The sequence below is a fragment of the Phalacrocorax aristotelis genome, chromosome 26 (genome assembly GCF_949628215.1).
Source record: "Phalacrocorax aristotelis chromosome 26, bGulAri2.1, whole genome shotgun sequence".
NCBI lineage: Eukaryota > Metazoa > Chordata > Aves > Suliformes > Phalacrocoracidae > Phalacrocorax > Phalacrocorax aristotelis.
The window spans coordinates 3,102,183-3,123,633 of record NC_134301.1 but is presented as its reverse complement, the minus strand read 5'-3'; the positions used below and the strand labels follow the sequence as shown (position 1 = coordinate 3,123,633).

Below are 21,451 nucleotides of genomic sequence, written 5' to 3'. Positions count from 1 at the left end.
GCTCAGATAAATCAAAGAGACAGAGCCGCTGCAATCTCTCACTTCCAGACTTGTTTCTAGGCATTGCATTGATCTGATCACTCCTTGCTGACCCTCTCCTATTTTCCAGCGTCCTCCGAGGCACAGACACCGGGAGCACATACAAGCCGGGTGACGGACCCTCACTCCACAAAGGCAAAGCCTTTTCCTTACTCCTTCTCAATATTTCTCACTTGGGCTTTCAGGAGCTGCATCCACCTTAACAGCCCCACAGCGGTGGGGAGGCAGAGCCCCGTCCCATCAGCCCCCCCCTGTGCTCTCCCTGAAGGTCAGGGTCTGTTGAGCCCCAAGTCCCGTTGGCTGCATGGCCAAGCCCCAGCGCTGCTGCTGAGATGGCAGCACTGGCCACAGCCCAGAGGAGCTACCGGCACCATGCTGGGGGTGACGGCTCTGCCCACCCCGTACCGACCTTTGCAGCTCCTCCTGTCCTCAGCCAGCTGGAAGGAGTTGTTGCAGTAGCAGGCCGGTCCGCTCGGCGTTGGCACGCAGTGGTGCTGGCAGGCCAGGGCAGTGCAGTTTGCTAATTGTTCTGAGGAGACAGGGAAGATGGACGAGGATGTCACTGATGTGCAAGCAGGGATGCACATCAGGATCAGGGTCAGGAACAGGATGGATGCCCCAGCCCCAGCGCCGGGTGAAGGGACCCCCCAGGCACCCCACCAGGTTTTGCTGGGGACCTCCACACTGTCCCCTGGTGGGGAGGAAAGGACCGAGACCCTCAGCAGAGGGAAGGGAGGCTGTAATGGATACACAGCTGCTCCACGAGAGGTGGGTCTGAGCAGCATCAACTGTCCCCCAAAACTGCTGACTCGATGCCACTGCCCACCAGGAGCCCACTGTGGCCGCGACCAGCTGAGACCTGGTGCTCCTTGCGTGGGAGAGCGGTGCGGGACTTGGCTCCAGGTTATCCGAGGGGACATGGATCTCAGGGAGATTTCAGGGCGACCTTATCCACCACATCCTCTCCATAGCAACCTCACTCTAACCAGGGCTGCAGGGAGCCCGGGGACCGCTCCACGCCAGTGATGCTGCCATGCAGGGAGCGGAGGAGCACTCGGGCAGGCAGCCGGCTGCCAGACGCACCGGAGAGCCGGGAGCTCACAGCCGCTGCCCCCCTGCAGAGGCAGCACCACCCCAAACGCCAGGGTCAGGGTCGGGTGGTCCCAGGGCGAAGCTGTGGCTGCCTGGCTCACCGCCACTGGAGGCTTCACTTCTATCAGCGGTCACAATAAACACCAATAAAGCCCCCACCTGCCCAGCACTGCCAATGGGCACGGGGAGGCCAGGGCTGCCCACCCCGCTCCATTGATAAATGGCAGCAGCCTCCAACTTCATCAAGGTAATTTAGCAATGGGCCTCCTTAGCCTGATGCGAGGGAGTTGCTGTCAGCCTTTTGCTGGGAGTTGGTTTATGCTGGGTTTTATTTTCTCCCCTCCTCTCCTTGCCCTGCCTAACCTGGTCACACTCAGAGTGCGTTGAACTGGGTCCCAGCAAATCTGCCGGCGGAGGGGAAACTGCAGCCGCCCAGCCATGAGCCCCTCCAAACCAAAACCATCCGGCCCTTCCCACGTTCCCCTTCGCAGCCGGAGCTAGACAGGGCAGCAGGGCCCAGGCGCTGCAAAAATCCTGCCCCTCACATGTGGAACCGTTTAATAAGCCAGGCAGGGCCCAGTTGAGTTGTTTACAAGGTTTATCAGCTTTGGCAGGCCCAGCTATTCATTTCAGATTCTTATCTCTCAGCTAAAGCACCGCATGCATCCGAAAAAAAAGAGTAACCCCCAAGAGTGCCAGGTCTGCAGGAGGGGGGTGATGGGGGCTCTGATGGCATTTCCACCCCCGTGGATGTCTGCAAGGGCAGCAGAGGGGGCTCCCCGGCTCCCAGGCCTGTCTCTGCATCTCTGCAGGGACACCTCTGTAGGACAAACCACCCACCCGCTGCAGAGGGAGGGAGCGGCTCCAGGCAGAGCCCAGGCACAATGGGCAGCGAGGTGATCGGCATGGGACCGCACGAGGTGATCGGCATGGGACCGCACGATGCTCCAGCAGCCGGAGCACGAACGGGGGCGGCAGCTCGTATCCCCAGGCCGGGGGCTCACAACCAGCTGCAAAATGCCTCCCCGGGGCGGCACCGGCGGCTCTCCCCCACCACGGGCCGGCGGGCAGGGGGAACCTCGGCATCCAACACAAGCACTAGTGAGGGCTTACGTCCCCAACATGCCCAAACCTGCAAGCAGCATCTGTCCTGACGCGGGGCCTGCCTGCACCCAGCCCTCGCCTCGTGCACGCTGGTCACGTGCTGCCCAGCTGTGAAAATTCAGATACCGCTTAAGTAATGAGAACTATTAGCGAAATATTAATTGTCAGCTCGGGCACAACTGCAGAAACTGCCCCGGGCTCCTCCCGTGGGAGCTGGGCAGCGGAGAGGAGCAGCTCAGTCCCAGCTCTGGGGCAGGGCAGGAGGGAGCCCTTCAGGGCAGGGTGTCCCACACCTGGTTCAGGCTGAGCAGGGCAGGAGCCCTCCGCCCCAGGCAAAGGAAGGGCTGGGGAGAAAAGCACGTTCACTGCTCGCCCAGAGTCTGCAGAGACCCAGCTCCAGGGGTCAGCCCAGGACATGCATTTCTAAGCGACTAATCTGTGCACCAGCAAGCCGGCGCACACTGATTTAGGGAGAGTTTTCCAGCAGGATTAGCAACTGGGGGCAGGCCAGGAGGGGGACAAAGCTCCTGGAAATCAGGAAAAAAACATACTGGTATCTCTTATCTGAACCAGAACCCCAGCCCTCCAAGCTTTTAAACCCAGGAGACAATGCAGCTATTTAATGGCCTGCAGGCTCAGGAATGATGGGCATTTCACTTGCAAGCGGCTCTGGCTAATCTCTAGATCTGCTACCAGGCAGCCCGGCGCTGAGCTGCCCTGCGCCCAGCCAGCCGGGAGAGGGGAGCACGGAGCGTGGTGGCACCAGTGCAAAGCCATTAAACAAAACCAACGTGGCGCTTACACCGTTCAGCCAGAAACCAGGGACAAATGGGGACCTTGTGACTCTTACCATGGCAGAGGAGGAAAGGAGGCAAGGACGATATCTCGTGGGGCACCCCCCCTACCCACAGCCCCTCTTTGACCCCCATGGCCCCCCGGACACCTACCCCGACAGTGCGGCCCCTCGTCGGAGCCATCGAAGCAGTCATGGAGCCCGTTGCACAGTTTGCTCATGTGAATGCACAGCTCTGTGCCCAGGCAGTTGTGCTCATTGGGCTGGCATCGAGACACCTTGCTCTGAGGACCTGCAAGACAGCAAAAGGCAGAACTGTCACCAAAGGGAGACCGTGATGGCTCTGCAACCCCACTGCCTCGGGGAAGCACCCGAAACCTCGAGGGAACTCTTGGCCCCTTCAAGCTCCTCTGCCATGGCTCTCCAGCAGTGGCCATCACCTGCTGGACATGGCCTCGCACAGCGAGATTTTGGATAAAAGCTCTTAAGGCAGATGCAGGGGTTCAGGGAACCTCGCATTCCCCAGGAAATTGGTGGGCACATTTTTGTGTAGCTGACAGCAGGCAAGCACTGCGCTGGTAGCAAGCATGTGAACACACTTTGATACCCTCTGCCCAGATGCATGTTAAGTCCTCCTTGGTTTGGATTCCCCTGCCCGGCACATGGCCCAGAGCAAAAGCAGCACCCACCTAGCAAGGCCAGTCCCAAATCCTCAGCTCAAGACCAGAAAAGGCCACCAGAAAAGGCTCAAACCAGGCTCTGCTCCCTCCAGCACCCCCAGCTCTCCCCGGAGGAAGCTCATCTGGAGCAAACTTTCCCTTTTCCATCACCTCCACCGACCGGCCTGAGCAGGAGCATCACGCCAGAAGGAGGGAGACCCGGAGCAGCCAGGGTGGAACAGGACCCTCTGCCCAGCCCCAGAGAGAGTCAGTGGACGCATGCCCACTCTCGGGAATGAGCCAGGTTGACGGGCTGGGGTCCCAGGAGGAGGGTGACCCCGGACCTCAGCAGCCCCAGGCTCCCTGTTTCGAGCCACATCCACACTGGGCTGCCCAGACACACAGCTCTGGGCACCCCTCACTGCTGGGAGGGCTGGAGGCATGCAGGGTCAAGCAGTGCCAAGCACCCCTAGTGCAGCCACCCCAGCCCCCCGCTGCCCCAAGCACTCCCTCAGGTGCCAACACGCTCTTTTTGTGCCACCGAGCAGGCAGGCTTGCAGGGGGTCGTTAAGAACCAGGGCTACAGGACACAAGGAGCCTTAATCTCCGTTATTAACTAGAAAAATTACAAAGGAAGCAAGGTTTTATTTTTAAGCTTCTCTGAAAAGCAGCATGGCACCGAGACAAACAACAAAATACACCATAAATTGATTAACATCCTGAAACCCTATTAAAAGCTCCAACATCCCGGTTCCAACGCCGCTTCACCCCAGGCTGGAAGGCAGCTGCCTGGGGTCACGCACCGATGGCGAGCCCCGACACAGCGCTGGTGCAGCACGGGCTCGGCAGCAGTGGCCCACCGGCATGGCACAGCACACAGACCAGAGCTCTGCAAAGCCCGACTCCCCTGCACAGGCTCTCCTCTCCTCCCTGGCCCCAGACTTAGGTTTCACTTTAGGGCCGAATACACAGCATTTCGCCAGCTCTCACTGAAGCCACCAACACGCCTCCGGTGAGTCAACAGCCGCACAAAGGCGGAACACTAAAATCCCATTTTACGATGAGACGGTGGCTGTTTATGCCTTGCCCTCACATCCGCAGGGCAGGCTGCACATCAGCCCCGCTGGCAGCAGGGATGGTGGCAGAAATAGCTCCCCGAGCTCCCCGCGGACCGCCCCGTCCTTCGCAGCAGGCGAAGCACCAGGTGAGCACCGAGAAGGGCACCTGCAGCACATCACGCGCCAAGCACTTTGTCCAGGCACAGTCCCGTTTTAGACAGCTATTGAGACCAGCAGTCACCTTCATCTAAGACTCCACCGGCGGAGTCTGTCCTAAATAAGCTTAAACTCCCCTTGGAGAGGCGCGTTACGTCACTCGCAGCTTGCAGGGTCTAGCCCAGCGCTCCATGTGCCAGCACATCCTCATCCAGCAACGGTTCCTGTCCCGCCACCACGCTCCTGGCCAGCGAGGGCTCGGTCTCGCTCCCTGCGAGCTGTCACTGCCGAGCTACACTAGACATGCTTTTAACCTTAATGCACAGGCCCCCAGCAGCTGCTGCTGCCACCGGGGCCGCGGAAGGGGCACTGCAAACCCCAGGGGAGGAATGTGGGGATCGCGAACACCCCGGGGCAGGCGGGGGTAGCCCTGCCTCTTGCCTCCAGCCCAGCAGCTCAACCCCAGCCTGGGCTGCACCGGTGCTTCTCCCCCAGCCTCGTGTCCCCCCTGCCATCCCTGCACCCCAGCCCGTTTGCAGCACGCAGCTGGCATAACTAATGTGAGCCAAGGTCAAATCCTGGGGGTGGCTCCTCTCAGATGGAGCCTTCTCCAGTTTAGCCTGAGCCCCTTCTGCAGGAGGCAGCTGCAGGGGCACTGCCCCAGGGACCGGCAGGGCTTGCACTGCCTGCGCCGCCTGCACAACCTGCAGCGCAGCCAGCAGCAAGGAGGACAAGGGAGGAGGAGCCCGTCTCACTCTGCTGGGCAAGGGCCAAAGGGAGTTTGGATGAGGGGTGGATGGGACCTGCTGGCTCCAACCCTGTGGTTCTCCTGATCCTGGACAACACCCCTTAGCGTGTCCCAGGCAGGCACCTTTGCACATCCATCCCTCCATCCTCTGTCCTCCAGACTATGAAACAGCAAATTGTTACTCAAGGAGCAGATGGAGCAGGCTGGGTTTCTCCGCTGTCCTTCCCAAAGGCACCAAAGCCTTTGCAGAACTAAAATCCAGCAGGAAATCTTCAACAAGCCACCTCACAGGCCGGCAGGCTGCTGCTCCTGCAGAGATGGGCAGGAGGTGCCCACAAAAGCCCCTGCTGACAGCACGCAAACACTGCATCTTGCAGAAAGGTTCGCCAACCTGCCACAGTGAAAACTTCATCCCCTTTCATTTATCCGTTTTGTGCAAAGTGACTACCTCTGGGCTGCTGACACGTGCGTGCCCCTTCTTGCACAAGTTGTGCCCGAAGAACGGAAATCTAACAGGCTCCAGATGCCAGATCACTCCCCTGCACACAGGCTGCGTGTAAGACACATTCCAGTATGTTTCCAGTTAGCCGACTGGCTTGGCACTGGGGTGATGGGCTCCTCCAGGACGGGGGATGCAGAGCTCAGGACTCCCAGGCTCCGCCGCAGCCATTGGGCACCCAGCAGACGATTCCCAGGAGAATTTCTTACAAGGTGCCACTTCACGGCTTTTGTTTTTCACAGAGGGCTGCCCAACAGCACTATCTGGGCACCAAGTAATTGCAAATTAAGGGTTAATTAAATAGTATCAATATATGGGCTGAAAGAATGAAGGCACTGAATTGAAGTGCACAGTTCATCAGTCAAAACTGATCTGCCTTGCCCATTATTCCCCTGCAAAGAGCTTGGATCAAACTACTTATCACAAACAGGGCAGGATTAATCTACAAGCCACTTTGTTTGCTTTTGACTGTGTTGGCGCACTAATAAATGAGCCAATTTATTACATGTGACAAGCTTGTGGTACACCCCAAGGAGCTGAATTAGACAAGAATTTTTAACCTCTAAAAACCACTCGGGAAAAAAAAAAAAAAGAAGGAAAGAAGAAAGAAAAGGAATTCTTCCTCCTGTAAATGCAGCCTGTAGTTGATTGAGCAACAGCCCAAGAGACACAGACATGGGAGTATGGGACAAAGGAACTAGCGGGCAGAGCTGGGAGCGGGACGGTCCCGCTCGCCCCGCCGGGACAGACGGCAGCGCCAGCAGCCAAGCACCAGCGGAGCTTGGGCAGGGAAGGTCCCGTTGCTGCCTCTCAGCTGCGCCCGGCACCAGTGCCGCAGGAAAAGGAGAGCAAAGGCTTTGCAGAAAACGGGCTCGCTCGAGACACGTCCGAACCCGACCAGGGCCACGCCATTGACAGATCCAGCACCAGGCCAGTGCGGCGAGACGAGATTTGAGACCTCCTGGGCGCTCAGACCAATGAACCTTCTGATGCTGAATCCCTGCAAACATCCAAGCGACCAAAGGCCACCGACCCGCAGATTCGTCTGCAGCGAAGCAAACAGTACTGCTGTCGCACGGCCGTAGGAACGTGAGCCGGCGGCTCGGCTGTCCCGCTTGCAGGCAAATCCCCAGCCTGGCCAGGGCACCCAGCTGAGCCGGGAGGGCTCCAGGCACGAGGCCAGCCAGGACGCAGCAGCCAGATGATGGCTGTAGCTCAGCCATGGCAAATCCATTTCTCAGAGCCCCTCATCTCCTTTGATTTTCAACAGGATGGAGGCTCTTGTCCAAGTTTTCTTCCCCCCGGGAAAGCTCCATGGAGTGAAAAACCCACTGACTGGGCAAGAACCCGGTACGAGCCGCTCACACAGACGTGAGCACAGCACCGAGCTCGGAAAGGGAATTCTTCCTATGCTCAGATAACACGTGAGCAGAGCCAGCAAATACTTAAAAGGATTCCCCAGGGAGGAAAACCTCACACATAATAGACAGCATTTCAAGAGACTCTGACATGAGTACATTAGTGCAATGTAAATAACCCTGCTGTGCTGCCAGGGCGCAAAAGGGTGCGCCAAGCAGCATGCAAAAGCCTCGTTTGCAGCCTGGGCTTAAAAAAAGAGATTAAATAATAGTAATAAAAGTCATCCTCTCCCTGCCAAAAAGATAAGGAGGATGAGAGCCTGCTGGAAGCCTCAGTGCTGAAGTGGCATGAGAAAAGCTTGCCTGGCAATCCCGGAGATACCGGGTTCCGCACCCTGCGTGTGCCGACAGGTCAGGCTGCACTCACGCGAGCCTGGGCAGGAGCAGGCAGGCAGCAACCGCCGTTCATAGCCCCTGCCCGTGGGAAAGGCACCGATGGGCGCAGGCAAGTGCCAGCCCAGATGTGCACAAGCACCGCACCGAGCACTGCCCAGCTACTGGCACGGAGGAGCCAGCGGTGATGGCCGCTGCCCCAACCTCCACGTCCCGGAGGGTGCAGCGTCTGTCTGGCTCCCTCCCAGCGCTCCCCAGGCTAGCGTGGTCTTGGGGCTGAACGTGGGAACTTGGGGAAGGTGAACAGAGCCCCTCAGAAAGGTCAAGCCCCTCCAGGTCCCCAAACCTCAGTGGTCGCTTCTGAAGCTGGGGAGGGAACTGCTCTCCAAGAAAAGAGCATTTCAAAAGTTTAGGGTCTGCAGTGGTGATGGAAACTCAAGGACTCTGTCCCACAAGCAGTAGCAGGGCGAGGAGAGAGAAAATGCTGGACTTTGGTCTATGCCTTCCAAGAAGCTCCCACTTGCCTGTCCTGGAAGCGCTGCGCATGTACTGAGGGGCACGCGGTTAGCGGGAGCCCCGTGCCCCCCAGGGAACAAGCCTCCCTCCTCCAGCAGGAGCTGCGGGTGCTCGAGCACTCGGGGACTCTGAGCAAACCTGAGGGCGTCTTCCTACCTCTGCCCCCCCCAAGGCCACAGCTGCCACCCAGACAGACACGAGGTGCATCCACAGAACAGCTGGACGCTGCTCCTGGGACCGGGCACCTCACTGGCCCGCGTGGTCAGCGGTGGGGGATGCTCGCAGCCCTGCTGCAGAGGGCACAGAGGCTTTCCAGCTTCCACCAGGGCGGCAGCAGCCAGAACAGGCAGGTGCGGTTCTGCCTTCCCCATCCAGGGGGGAGACTCTGCCAGCCCCCACCAGTGGTGCCTTCACAGTGAAGAAAGAGGAAGAAGAGGGAGAGGGAAAAGCATCCGAGGGGTCCATTTTCCGTTCACCTGTCTGTGTGGATGGAGGGGCGATGGAGCGAGCACAGACACGCGCAGCAAGCGGAATACGTCAATCAGGACGGATTTCTTCCAGCTGGTGAAGGGCCTCTGAGTCCTCCCGCAGTAATTTTCCAGGGCTGCTGATTGACTGGAGCCAGACAGCCCATCCCAGCCCCCTCATCCCTCCCACAGAGGGGATGGTTGCATCATTTTGCCTTAAGAAATAAATAACCCCGGTGCCGAACCAGAAACTGCTTTGGAGGAGACCTTTATGCCAAGTACAGCATGAAGCAGGAGTCTGAGAAGGATCTCTGGGCCAGAGGACGAGAGGGTTTTGCTGGTCACTGGTGAGCAGTGGCAGGATGAAGCCGGCTATGACTGTCCTGCCAGCCTGGCATCTCAAGGCTGCTTTCCTGACACAGTAAAACAACCTAACAAGGTTGGTCCTGCAAGGCAACAAGAGCAGCACAGCCTCCCTTCTCAGGCAGAAGGAGAAACTGGGACGCAGGGAGAGGCGGTTCCTTGCTCCAGCCCAGCCAGAGCCGAGGCCCTGGCACAGTGCGGTGCAGCGGGACCAGCACACCCGCCATCCCTGCCATGGCTCTGGCTCGCTCCCTCGTGCAGGTGCAAGCGCCCCAACCCTTGCGCCCCGTCTAACCCAGCCCAGTTCCACGTTTGCTTCTGAAACTGAGACCCAGCTGCCCCGACCGAGGCGGGAGCATCCCCGGCCCTGGGGCCACCGGCACCGCTGCGGCAGAGCGGCTCCAACAGCCCAGGACAAGACCAGCAAAACCAACACAGCATCCTAACCCAAACACACCTGGGGGTCTGCTCCCCAGGGCCCTCAGAGATCTCCTCCTTCCCTTCAGCTCAGCCCTGGCTCCAAGCAGTCATTAAATGCCAGGCACCAGAGGCAGAGCCGCTTGAAGGGCTGCAGCTGCACCAGAGCTGACCCCATGCAAGCGCAGCCCCTGCCCAGCACCACAGCGTGTTGCATCCTCGCATCCAGGACTCTGCCTTCCTCACATAAATCAATTTTCATGGGAAAAAAAAAAAAGATAAATCAGCGATACTCCGTTCCCAGGAGGTTGTTCTGTTATGATGGGTCACAGGCACAGAGTCAGAGGCCCTGGGAGCAGTGGTTAGGGAGATAAAAGGAGGATGGACAGCTGGACGGCTTGGACTCCTGCCACGAGTGGTACCCACCCCCCGAGGTGCTGTGGACTCCTGCTACTATGGGAGAAACAGGAGCTGAGGTAGAACGGTTGTGCGATGCCGCCTGTTTGGGACCCTGGAACGAGTGTGCAATGAGAGAAGGGATGAAACAAAACCAAAAGAACATTATTAGGAAGGAAAGGCATACATACATATATCGGGTGATTCATCCGAGCCATCCGGACAATCCTTTTCCCCGTCACAGCGCCAGCCCTTAGATATGCACGTAATCTGATCTTTGCATGCAAACTGTTTAGGGCTACATGTCTTCGGTGCTGGATGAGAAAAGAAATAACGATAATAAACAAGATCAGTTTCTTCCCAAAGACAAGTTATTTAAAAAAAAAAAAAATTTAAATTAAGGACTAGATTGCTTTTAGTTTGATTTCTTTCTAATGGCTCAGCAAAAGTTTTAGCCTGGCATCAGATCCATCAACCTTGCCCCTAAGGAAAGGAGAAAATTTAAACTGAAGCATTAATTACACTGCGAGAAAACAGAAACCGAGATCCATGATGCGCTAACAGATTTTAAAGATCATTTAACTTGGATGAATTAGCTCCTGGGAGCCAAAGGCGGTTTATTTTCTATGCTAGACAGTAAAAAAGACAAGGAAAAAAAATAAGAAAACCCAAATGAGAACAAATTAAAAAGTAACATTTTTAAATCACAAAGACAGCATGAGCAGCAGCAGCAGCAGCAGGACGGGTTCTCCATCCATCCTGTGCCCAGGAAAGATACATGGGCAGGGCTGGGACACACTCCAAGGGGAGGGTCGGCGACCCCAGCACCACCCTCCCATGATGCGCAGAAATAAAACAAAGTCAAACCAAACCAGCAGGAAAACCTAAAGCGCAGGGCACAGAACCAGCCCGAACCCCGGGGACAGGAGCAGGGCTGGGAAGAACCCTGGTGCCCCCTCCCCCGGGGGGCTCTGGGCCAGCGTGTGCCCTCCCCCTGCTGAAACTGGCACCTCGAGGAGGCTGGCTGCAATGGGGGGGGGTCACTGCACACACACCCCCTCCCCAAGCGCAGGCTGCAATGGAGGGGGGTGTCACTGCACACACACCCCCTCCCCAAGCACAGGCTGCAATGGGGGGGTCACTGCACACACACCCCCTCCCCAAGCACAGGCTGCAATGGGGGGGGGGGTCACTGCACACACACACCCTCCCCAAGCACAGGCTGCAATGGGGGGGGGGTCACTGCACACACACCCCCTCCCCAAGCACAGGCTGCAATGGGGGGGGGGGTCACTGCACACACACACCCTCCCCAAGCACAGGCTGCAATGCGGGGGGGTCACTTAACACACACCCCCTCCCCAAGCACAGGCTGATATGGGGGGGGGGGTCACTGCACCCCCCCCAAGCGCAGGCTGCAATGGGGGTGGTCACTGCACACCCCCCTGAGCACAGTCTGCAATTGCGGGGGGGTCACTGCACACCCCCCCGAGCGCAGGCTGCAATGGGGGGGGGGGGTGTCACTGCACACCCCCCCGAGCGCAGGCTGCAATGTGGGGGGGGTGTCACTGCACACCCCCCTGAGCACAGTCTGCAATTGCGGGGGGGTCACTGCACACCCCCCCGAGCGCAGGCTGCATGACTCCCCCTTCACCGAAGGGCTGCGGTTAGAAGGGAAGGCAGAGACCCTCGCCCGGCCCCGGCGCTGCCGGGCACTGCTTTGCCTGCCAGCAGGCGCTGTGCCGAGGTGCCTTTTGGCCAACCCGGGCGGGGCGGGGGAGCGGGCAGCACTAAACGTGAGAAAACCGCGCGTGTAGCCGTACAGGTAACACACACAGCGTGGGCACCAGAGCCAGCTGGTTCACAGGTGCTGCCAAGGCAGGGCCGGCAGCGGAAGCTCAGGTAAGAGCTGCAGTCGGGAAGGGTCGAAATATAATGAAGCCGTGATGGCTTTGAACCCAACCCGCTGCGCCGGGGGCTCCCGGGCGAGGGCTGCTGCCCCGGCACGCCGCAGAGTCCGGCACCCACAGGGCCACCGGCTCAGGCTATCTTCTTGCCGGCCTTTCAGCATTTCACTTTCTTCCCAGAGATCCACCTCTCTGCAGCGAATGCTTCCGCACAGATTGCAGCTTTTGCTCTGAACAGCGAGCCCGAGCTCTTGGGAAGGCAGGAAATCTTGAAAACCTGATGAAACGCAACTGTGAATGTTTGTTAAAAGCAAAGGCAGTCAAAGACATGCAATCCCCTAAACATTTATCTTGTGTCATCCCTAGTCTTCTGCTAAATTCCCTGCTCCAAGGATCCACGTAGGCTTTCGCTCAGGCCACAGAAGGAGCATCTCTGCATCTGTCTCACCAGGCAGCACCATGGGCAGGAGCTGCGGCCGGCGCTGCAGCTCGTTTCACGCGTTTCATGACCCAGCCAGGTCCAGGCAGCTTCTGCCCAGTCTGCAGTGGGGATGCTGCAAGGGAAGAAGGGGAAGGTCCGGTCCCCAGTCCAAATCCCAGTTTCTAAAGGGTGGGGGGAACTCTACCCACCACGCAACAATGCTAATTATTCCTCAGACCTGCAAAAGGGTTTTTTTTAATGTCATTTGGATTGACTGAAGAGTTCCACCTCCTACAAACCTCGCTTCCCTTATGTCTTTAAAGCATCAGCATTGATAACGTGGGATATTGTTGCTCAGAGGGAAAGGCTGGACACCATGACAGGAGCTCAGTGCAATCAAGATGGAGACTGGATGTATCAAAATGGATGAAACATCCCCAACTATGAGCAGATGCCTCCCCCTCCACTGCCCCCCACACCTTCTTTAGGTGAGGGATGACTTGGAGACGAAGCCTGTCCCCTTCCTCCTGCAGGACGCAGCAGGGCACGCAGAGTGGGAGCTCAGGGACAGGTGCCCCCTGCAACCAGCTCTCCTCCGAAGCTGGCTCTGCCACCCCCTCTTCTCAGAGGAGCTCATCTTCCGCCTCCATCTCCCAGCCACAAGTGTACCAAATGCAAGATTCATTAAGAAAACCACAGCAAAGAACTGACGCTCCCTTCGATTTCCTGCTCTCCCGCATCCTCCCAGGTCTCCAGCAGCCACAAAGTGACCTACGGCTGCCGCAACCACCCAGCCAACCGCAACTGCACCCAGGAACCTGCCAGGCCAACAGCGGCCGCTGTCTTCCCCCTGCCGAGCTCAGCCCCCAGCCCCCTACCTGCCTCCTGCCCACTGAGGGGAGCAGGCAGATCTGCAAGAGGAGGGCAAACCCCTGGCAAGTGGTTCCCAGCCTGCTGCCCCATCCCAGCCACTCACAGCCCTGCAGGGCTACGTCTACACAGTTAGAGAAACCTAGAGCCAGGACAGGACCTCGTTTTGCACTGGAGGCACCAGTCCTGGAGCAGAGATGCTCACCAGCAGCACAGAAGGTTGGCCCCTCGCTCCAGGATGTCACCCCTAAGTACCAGCACCTACACCTTGCAGAGTAGCCCCGTCTCCAGCGCTGGCTGCGCTTGGACTGGAGCAGAGCAGGTCCTCCTGCCGCTGGCAGCGCTTCCCCCATGCAGGAGCAGAACACGTGGGATTTCTTCCAAGCACTGAAACATCATACTTTGTCAGGCTGCAGCTGTCAGGCTGCAGAGGTGTCATGGCTTTCCTCAAGGAAAGCACTCCCCAAGGACAGGTACCCTTCTCACGCCCACCCCCCTCGGAGGCGGCGATGCTCCAACTCCGTCCTTCCCTCGGTGCAGGCAGACCCCAGGGAGCAGTCCTGCCACTCCTTGCAGCCACAGGGCACATTAACCTGCTGTAAAGCTGCACCCAAACCCAGCTCAAACCACCGGCTGTCCCCCTCCACCATTCCCGAACGCTTCGGCAGCACGAGGCCTCGAGGTTTCTAGAGCGGCTTTTGCACCATGGCTGCTGTGGCTCCATGCAGAGGGAGGGAAGGAAATCGTTCCCCTCTCAGCAGCCAGCTTCTCCAGGCTCCTCGGCAACCCCGCGCACTTTCTGTTCTTGCACAGCATGTTCCCAGCGAGTCAAATGGCCCCAGAGTAAGTGTCGAGATGCCTCAGTGCCAGGTGGACAATTAGAGAAGGTGTCTGTTAATGCATCCTTCACATGGAGCCAAATTTCTTTCCGAAAGGCAGGCGGCCGCACCAGCAGAAGCGGCAATGGCAGCGGAGAGCGGAGCTCCAGCTCTGGGTCAGAGAATAAAGGCGCCTTCATGCAGCACACAATGGCTGGCTCAGAGCAGGGCCCGGACAGCTGCGAGAGCCGTCCGCGGAAAACACGTCCCTCTTTGGCAGTCGGAGGAAAGATCCCTGCTTAAAACGAATTCAAAGAGGACAGAGGGGAAAAAATTGTGCTAAACAAATGGCAAAAAAAAAAAAAAAGCTACTTGGGTGCAAGAAAGGAGATCCTTCTTGTCTGGTACAGGGTGGGAGCAAACCCCGCAGCAGGGCCGTGGAGCGGCCGCAGGGTCTCCCCGCGCGGGATGGGGACCGAGAGCCCGGCTGCGCCTCCGCTGTCCCACGGAAACAGGCAGCTGGAGGCTTCCACGTTAGAGTGCAGCAGGTTGGGGAAAAGGGCTGCTAAAGAAACACAACAAAACACATTTCATTTTTGCCTAAGGCAAGAAATTGACACTTCCATTTAAAAGGACTGTTCTAGGAGGCCAGTGAGCAGGAGGTCTTCACCTTGAGCAGAAGCCAAATTACCTTCAGCGCAAAGACGAATACAGCATGAAAACCTAGAGAGACTGGAAGCAAACCACAAAAATATTACAGAACTCCTTCCCTGAGCAAGCCGTACTTTCCTCTTCAGCCCAACTCCTCCTCCCTCCTCGGGAGGAGGTGGCTGGCCGCTACTTTGCAAAGGAAACAGTGCTGGCCATAAATACGGACTGGAATGAGTGTGATTTGCAAAACAGATGTTCTGGGGGGCGGGAATAAAGTGCAAGAGGGAGAAAAAGAAACGCACTCCACATTCCTCCCAGGTCTCCGTCCCCAGCCACCCCCTCCCCTCCACGCTCGCACACCCCATCTCTCGCGTGGCAAGGAGCCTGCCAAAGCACACACCTCCTGCGCTGCGCAAACAGAGCCGGGCTCACCCCGCACCCAGCGCTGGGGCGCGCGGGGACTCTGCAAACCCGCCCAGCACACCGGCACGGCCCCGGCAGCGAGCAGCAGCTTGCCCTGCGCTGGCCAGGACGGACGCAGCAGCCGGGTCCAAGGGGCAGCAGGGAGCCGGAGGTCGGCAGAGCCCCGGCCAGGCACCCTGTGCCCCCCCGGGACCGCCGGAGCAATGTGTGCAGCACAGCCGGCCAGGCGCTCCCAGCTCCCAACGCCGCATGCTGCGCCTTGGTGAAGCAAAAGTCTGCCAGGTTGGTCTGGAGGTCAAAAGCCGTGCAGGAAACCGCCGGACCCTGCGGCGGGGGGACAGCGAAGCCCCAGCGAGCAAAGGTGGCATCCGCCGAGCTCCAGCCTGTTGAGCTCACCACCAGCCTGAGTGCATCAGCACGACGGGTGTGCCAACGCATGCCAAGAAGGCTTAACGCACGCCAAGGCACAGGGGAAGCCACTGCTGCGACGTGCTCTGCTCCCACGTACCATTTTGGCCAACTGTGGCCACTTCTGGCAGATTGCCTTTCTTGGGGGAGAGCCTGTCCCATCAGCCTGCTGAACACCGTGTCTTCATCCCACCCTGGTGACTCAGCTCTCAAGACATCACTTGGCCGGAGCATACCGCAACTCCAAGGCCGCTCTCCCCAATAACAGCCAAGCCTGTGTCCCCCGCAGGACCCCCCCAAAGCGCTGACATGCAGTCCCATGGTACCAAGATCATCCAAGTTACCCAATTAACCAAACACAAAAATCAAGAGTCATCTTATACTTTCATTTTTCATTTTTCTCCCTCACATCATCCATCCTTTGTCCTTGAATTTCAGAAAAAAACGTGATTTGTTCCCTTTTGTGCTTTCAGGACTCTTCAGATCTCCCCAGAGTTTCTCTGCAGCCGTGGGACAGACACCAGGGAAGGATAAAACAGAGAGGCACGCGCACCCCTGGGCTCTTTCGTGCTCCCTTGGTTCAGGGTCTGGGGCTTGGTACAGAAGCCATGAGACTGATGCTAAACCCCGCAAATCCCCGCAGGGGCAGTGCAGAAGTTTGTGCAGAATGTGCAAGCTGATGACTAATGTAAATTTGCCAGGTCTTTTGGCTCCAAAAAGCTAGACAGGGTAACAGAGACATTTAAAATAACAAAACCTGAAGTTTGTAAGGCACATTTTTTCAAGAGGAAGGGGAAAGGAAAGCTTATTTGTTTGTTTTGCATTTAAATACATGATCTCTAAACAGTTCAAATGCATTTTTGCAATTCTTCCATCCGGCCCCCTCTAACGGGAAGATTCAAACCAGACCCGTTCCTCCATCCCAGCCGCTGCTTCCATGAATGACGTTGCTGTGCGCTCCCGGCCATTCCCGCTGGAGAAGCCGCAGGTATGCGCGACTGGGCTGGGGGGGAGGGGCCCATCCAATTGCTAAGTAAATATTGACTTTAAAATACATTTTTTTCCCCCTTTTCCTTTCAAGTCTGCCTATTGCATCTAAATCATGAGGCATTAACCTTCTTTAAAAAAAAAAAACAAAACAAAAGACAATTTTGAGAAGAAAAGCCCGCCTCTGCTTTGCCAGAGAGACATTTGAACGGCAGCAAAACGCCATTCATATGAAAGGCTCCAGCTGGAAAAGTGCGCCCCGGCCCAGGATGAGGGCAGTCGGAAGGGCTCCCGGGTGGGTTTGCTGCAACTCGCCTGATTTTTAGAAACACCAAGGAGGCAAGCTGAAAACAACAACAGAAATCCAACCAAAGAGAAGCACTGGCAGAGGCCCCAACCGCCGCTTCGGGCACTGATCCGGCGCACCCCATGGCATGCCAGCACGTTCCCTGGTTTTTCATCTCTGGCTTCTGCTTGTCTCCCCCGACCTGACGGGGGGATGCTCTCGAGAGCCAGCTGGAAGCTCCCGTCCCATCTGCCCCCAGTCCCACCCCGGGGCACGGCCGGGGCCGTCACCCCACACATCAGATCCCACTGCCAGGAGGGACTGGCAGGATGGGTTCCATCTGCCGCCCGAGAGCCGCCAGATTCACAGGCGGCCCTCCCGAGGCCACACCGAGTGTTTAAGCACTCAGCGAGGAGCCTGTCACCCCGCCGGGGACAGCCTGGCCCTCGACCCAGCCGTCCCCAGAGGCCAGTCACGCTCCCAGACAGCCCCTTCCCGCCCCGGCTGCACGGGGCCACGCTCTGCGCACCCTCCCCATCGCCCGCCCGGGCACTCCCCACGGCAAGGGACACCCATCCCTCCCCAAGGGCACGTGGGACGCCAGGGCAAAGACTGGGAGCAACTGAGTTCCGGCACCGGGTGCCCCGGGGTATACCAGGGACGGGGAGCCCGGGACCCCAGCATCCCCCTCCGCTCCGCAGGCAAGCCCGGCTCCCTCAGGGCAGCAGGGTGCCCACGGCTGGGGCAGGGAGAAGCGATGCCACCCAAGGGCGCACGGGAGAAGCCCTGGCAGAGCCCTCGGCACACACCGCCCCAAAGAGCCCCAGCACGGCAGGGTCTGTCCCCAGCACCCACCCGGCACAGCCCCCTGACACCTCCGCATGCACCCTGGGACGGGATTTCCACCGGCTGCAGGACCTGCCATCGCTGCCTCCCAAACTCAGACAAAGGAGGAAAGGGGGGGGGGACACGACCGGGGGGAGAAGAACGATGGATGGGCAGGAGGGCGAGAACGTGCCCCTATGGGAGGATGAAAGATGGAGGCTGCCCAAGAGCATCCATCCCCAGCGGGGAGGGGGAAGGGGAATAAAATCATATCGCGGCTCCCAAGGGCCGCTTTCATCCCCGACAGCACCGCGGTCACCTGACTTCAAACAGATCCAGGGGGAGATGATTTAAATGCGAACATGCATCAGGAAATCTGGACGCGGACGCGCTGGGAGGAATGCGCCCCCCCTGCCCGCCCAGCCCCTTCCCCTCCTGCTCCCGGGGCTCCGGCAGCTCCGCCGCCTTCAGATGAAATCCATTAAAAAATAAAAAGAAATAAAAATTTGCATTTTAAACCAAATTCAGAAGCTGGGAGATCTGCGCTGGACTGCCATCCCCCTCGTCCCCCTTCTGCCTGTGGCCCCACGGAGAGGTCCACAGAAGAATGAGCTGAAAAATGGCAGGAGATGGAACCAGATGAAACAAATTCACAGCATTTTCAGAACTGGAAAAAAAGAGCTTGATCATACAAAACGTTGTGGGGAGGGGCAGAAGGGGCAGGCTCCAGCCACACAGTGGAGGGTGTTTCAAGGAAGAATCATGGTTTTTTGATTTCTTTCTCTTTTTGCAGCTTATCTGCAATTTAAATGAAAAAAAAAAAAAGAAAAGAAAAGAAAAAAGCATTTGCGGCCAAAAGAAAGGGGCTTAAGTCCTCTCGTTGCCGTTGGACAGGCTGCAGCCGTCCCTGGCTGCTGGCCATCCCTGCCGGGGGGATGCCCCACCACCCCTCTGCCAGGTCTGGCCCTTCTCCTCCCCCAGGCAAGGGATGGGGAGGGGGCAGCAGCTGCAGGCAGGAGACCACCCTCCCCAGCCGGAGGGGCTGCTGCAGAGGCTCCCCTGCCTAATCTACCTGCTCAGAAGGTTTTATTCCCTTTATTTATTCTAGCAATAAGAAGTGGGATGTTTATACCCTCAGCAGTTGGGAACCCAAACAGAATATAGTGTTCTGCACTGGAGGCAGTTATTTATGGCTTGTGGCTAAAGCTGATAACGCTTCCTCCAGAGACCTGCCTGCATTGTGCAATAAAGCAATTGCACATTATAGATTAATAGACATTTCATCTGGACAACTGAATCAGTGGGCAGGATGCTGCCGGCCCTCAGCGGCAGAGCCAGGGGCCAAACGCAGCCCGTGGGGGCTTTGGTGGGGCAGGCAGGTGCCGCGCTTCCTCCTGCCCGGGACGGGCATCAGCTCGCCGAGGCTTTCAAAGCACTGGAGCCAGGCCAAAACCATTGGCCTTAATTCATCAGTCAACTCAATTTTGCTGGCTTCGCAAATAAGGACTTTGTCTGAGATGGGGAAACGGAGCAGAGCAGCTATTGTGCCCCGGGAGCGGGCAGAAAGGGCCCTTTGAGAGGACACTCTGCCGGAATAAAAGTCACTTTTATCCCAGAATAATTAGCGTGCTCTGAGTACACTAATTATTCCAGCATAAAGGGACTTTTATTCCCAAGCAGGTCTGCATGGGGAGCTGCTCTGGATTCTGGTCCACCTGCCCGTGTGAACGCAGACCCCGCACCAGGGACGACCTGGCCAGGCTGGCTCACGGGGACCGTGGATGTGGGGACCCACTGGCCACCTTGGGATGGCCACCCCTGCGGGTCCCCACCTGGGTGCACCAAGGGGGTCCCACCCCAGCCGAGGCAGGGAGAAGTCACCCCAGTTGCTCACCCGTTCTGCCCCCCAGGAGACATGGCAGGGCTCCAGGAGGCCAGAGAGTAGCAGGAGTGGGACAAAGACCTGGAGAGCCAGCCCCGTCTCCAGACTCCCAGTCCCCTCCTGAGGTCCTCTGGAGACCCATGCACTGTGGGGAGCATCTCCCGGCTCTGGGGAGGACAAGGTCACAGAGCCACCGTGCCACCCCGTGCTATTTCAAGGTCTCCCCAGGAGAAAACAACTCACGGCAGTGCTGCAACCCTTGCCAGCTCCTGCCAGAGCTCCCTGCCCGCACAGGGCTTTTGGCTGTCACCTGCTCCCTCCCAGTCCCCAAAAGCAAGCCCGACCGGACTGTGAGGACACAGCCCCAACAAACCACTGCCTCCCAGTCGGAGTGGGGAAGATCCCTCCTGCCAGCAGACACCACACCTGCACCGGCGCCTTCCACGCACAGGCAACGCGGCAGCTTCTGTGGCAAGCATGTGCTTGCTGGCAAGGCGGCAGTGTGGGACGGGGAAGGTTTGGGGTTTCCTTGACAGCACACCTCAGGAAGCCACGTCCTGCAGTGCCTTCGAGGTAGCTTTGCAGAGCTGCAGCCTGTGGCATCTCAGCATCCTCGGGCAGCCGCGCAGCCCCGCAGCTCAAGCAGGTCTGTGCTAGAGCTCATCCCTGCGCCGCTCCCCTGGCCACCGCGCCAGCCCAGCACCGTCCCTCCTGCCTCAGCTCCAGCCCCGGACTTCGGCAATGGGCAGGCAACCAAGACCCTGTGCCAAGAGCTCTGCAGAGCCCAGCGGTACCCACGACCCACAGCCACCATCCAAACCGCAAGCTCTGAACCAGAGCTGGGGGGGAATCCGACAACCACAGAGCAAACCCTAAAACCGCATCTGGGGCTGCTGCGCAAGACCCGGCCTTGTCGCCGCTGCTGCTTGGATCAGCTGTGCAAATCGCAGAAGGACCCCGCTGTGTCCCCGCGTGTGACGGGCCAAGGGACCAGGGCAGGTTTGCTTGCTCCCAGACACCCACTTAGCTGTATTTTAAGAGGTAAAGGGGAAAAAAATCCTTGGCATAGTGAAATGTCCCATCTGTTTATAACTGGTAGAAATTATTAAAGAGGAATGCGCTACGGTTACGTCTGCTCTGATGCTGCATCCCAGACACTAAACTGCCCACTCAACGTCTCCACTGGTGTGGCTCGACTACACCAGCAATGAACTGCTTGCCCACAGCAGCCAGGACAGTCCGAGGTGGTTCCTGCAGGTCAGGGATCCTGGTTTGCCTGGTTTTACCTTCTGCAAGTTGCAGAAAAAGAAGCTTTAAGATTTTACACAGCTGAAAGGGCACGGGACCAGGCCGAGTGGGTTTCAAGGGGTGATGGCACTGGAGCAGCTGCAGAAGAGAAGACCAAGCTGGTGAGTAACTATGGTGCTAGGCTCCAAATGTGCTCTTCCGTGGGGGAAACACACCCCAGGGCTGCAAGAAGAGATGCTGAGCAAACCCATCTGGAAGGGCCAGCGGCAGCCGGGGCTGCAGCAGGAAGCAGGGCCACAGTGTGGGCACCGACCCGGGGATGCTGAGCTGGCCTGGGGCTGCTGGCCCTGCCAGGAGCAGCCGCCCCGGGAACAGGCAGGGGATGTGTCCCACAGCATGGATGAGGCCAGGGGCCCACGGACATTTCAGCTGATGTTTTCAGGACTGGGGGAGGAAAATTCCCTCCTCGGAAATAACCCGGGAATTGCGGGTCCCCAGTAAGGGGCAAAGGCAGCGGCCAGCCCCAGGGCGGAGGTGCAGGCACAGACCGACCCACTGCGCGGTGTTTGCCCCCGGCGCCCCGCAGCATCCGCCCAGACCACTAGGAAGGCGGCTGCCACGGGAAGTATTAAACCCAAGTGCTTCCTTTTCCAAATAATGAAAAAGC

At 58.2% G+C, this 21,451-nt stretch overlaps 1 protein-coding gene across 3 annotated transcripts in view; it reads right to left on the bottom strand.

Moving 5' to 3' along the window:
• Positions 1-21,451, bottom strand: part of LRP1 (LDL receptor related protein 1) — a 92,699-nt gene that overhangs the window by 63,538 nt on the left and 7,710 nt on the right. For 2 of the 3 annotated variants that reach the window (XM_075075848.1, XM_075075850.1), the window contains exons 2-4: positions 10,250-10,372; positions 3,183-3,320; positions 449-568 (exon numbers count right to left, since the gene is read on the bottom strand). In XM_075075848.1, the coding sequence (XP_074931949.1) occupies positions 449-568; positions 3,183-3,320; positions 10,250-10,372 (381 nt within the window). The remainder of the gene's footprint in view (positions 1-448; positions 569-3,182; positions 3,321-10,249; positions 10,373-21,451) is intronic. The other variant, XM_075075851.1, reaches the window with a different exon arrangement.